Source organism: Frankliniella occidentalis, unplaced genomic scaffold, assembly GCF_000697945.3.
Source record: "Frankliniella occidentalis isolate FOCC.00 unplaced genomic scaffold, Focc_3.1 Scaffold2094, whole genome shotgun sequence".
Lineage (NCBI taxonomy): Eukaryota > Metazoa > Arthropoda > Insecta > Thysanoptera > Thripidae > Frankliniella > Frankliniella occidentalis.
Window position 1 is genome coordinate 11,975 of NW_026269185.1, and position 674 is coordinate 12,648.

General features: G+C 51.3%; 1 protein-coding gene across 1 annotated transcript; it reads right to left on the reverse strand.

Moving 5' to 3' along the window:
- On the reverse strand, nt 1–525 carry LOC127751915 (proton-coupled amino acid transporter 3-like; the record flags this gene model as incomplete). Its single annotated transcript, XM_052276198.1, is given in 3 exon segments — nt 1–32; nt 227–310; nt 400–525. Coding segments are annotated over 3 exon segments (211 nt in total), but the record flags the coding sequence as incomplete, so codon positions are not given.
- Nucleotides 526–674: the final 149 nt, after the last annotated feature.

Below are 674 nucleotides of genomic sequence, written 5' to 3' on the forward strand. Positions count from 1 at the left end.
CTTTGATGTAATGTATGAGCGTCTCTGCATAACTGCACAGATACCGAGTTAGCACTGTAAACGCCGTGCGCTTATGCCATACCGCATTCAAGCGTGCGAGCGGGGTGCCCATCACAAGACGGCGGCTGACGGCCCCGTGTGGGTAGGCCACCCCTTCGCACACCTGCACGCTGTACAGTCTAACAACTACGTAGGGTGCACCGCACAAGGCCGAACGTTGTCTTACGTTGTCGGGTGCTTTGCGGACTTATGAAAACTCTCCTCATCCCGACGCTGTGTTGCGGCCTCGATTGCACTTTTAGAGTTATTCCTGTAAAAGTATCAAACAATCGCATTGCAAGTATGGAAACATCGCGATAGCGTTGCAGAGAACACATCTGCGTAGCAGTGCAATTTTACCTTGCCAGATCTGGAAGCCGCCCCTCTCGAAGAAGCGTCTCTGTTTCGGGTGAATTATTTTGAGTAATCTCTCCATTTGGAACCTCATTGCACATCCTGAAACCAAAGAGTGCATACGATTCAGCGGCGCCGGGCCCGAGCGTTAAGTAGTTGCTCTACTATCGCGGGGGAATAGGGGGAGGGGAGAAAGAGGGCGAAAGTGGGAGGCGTGAGTCATCAACCTGGTATATAAAAACTCACCAAGTCAACCACCCTACCAAGTGAGAAATAATGCA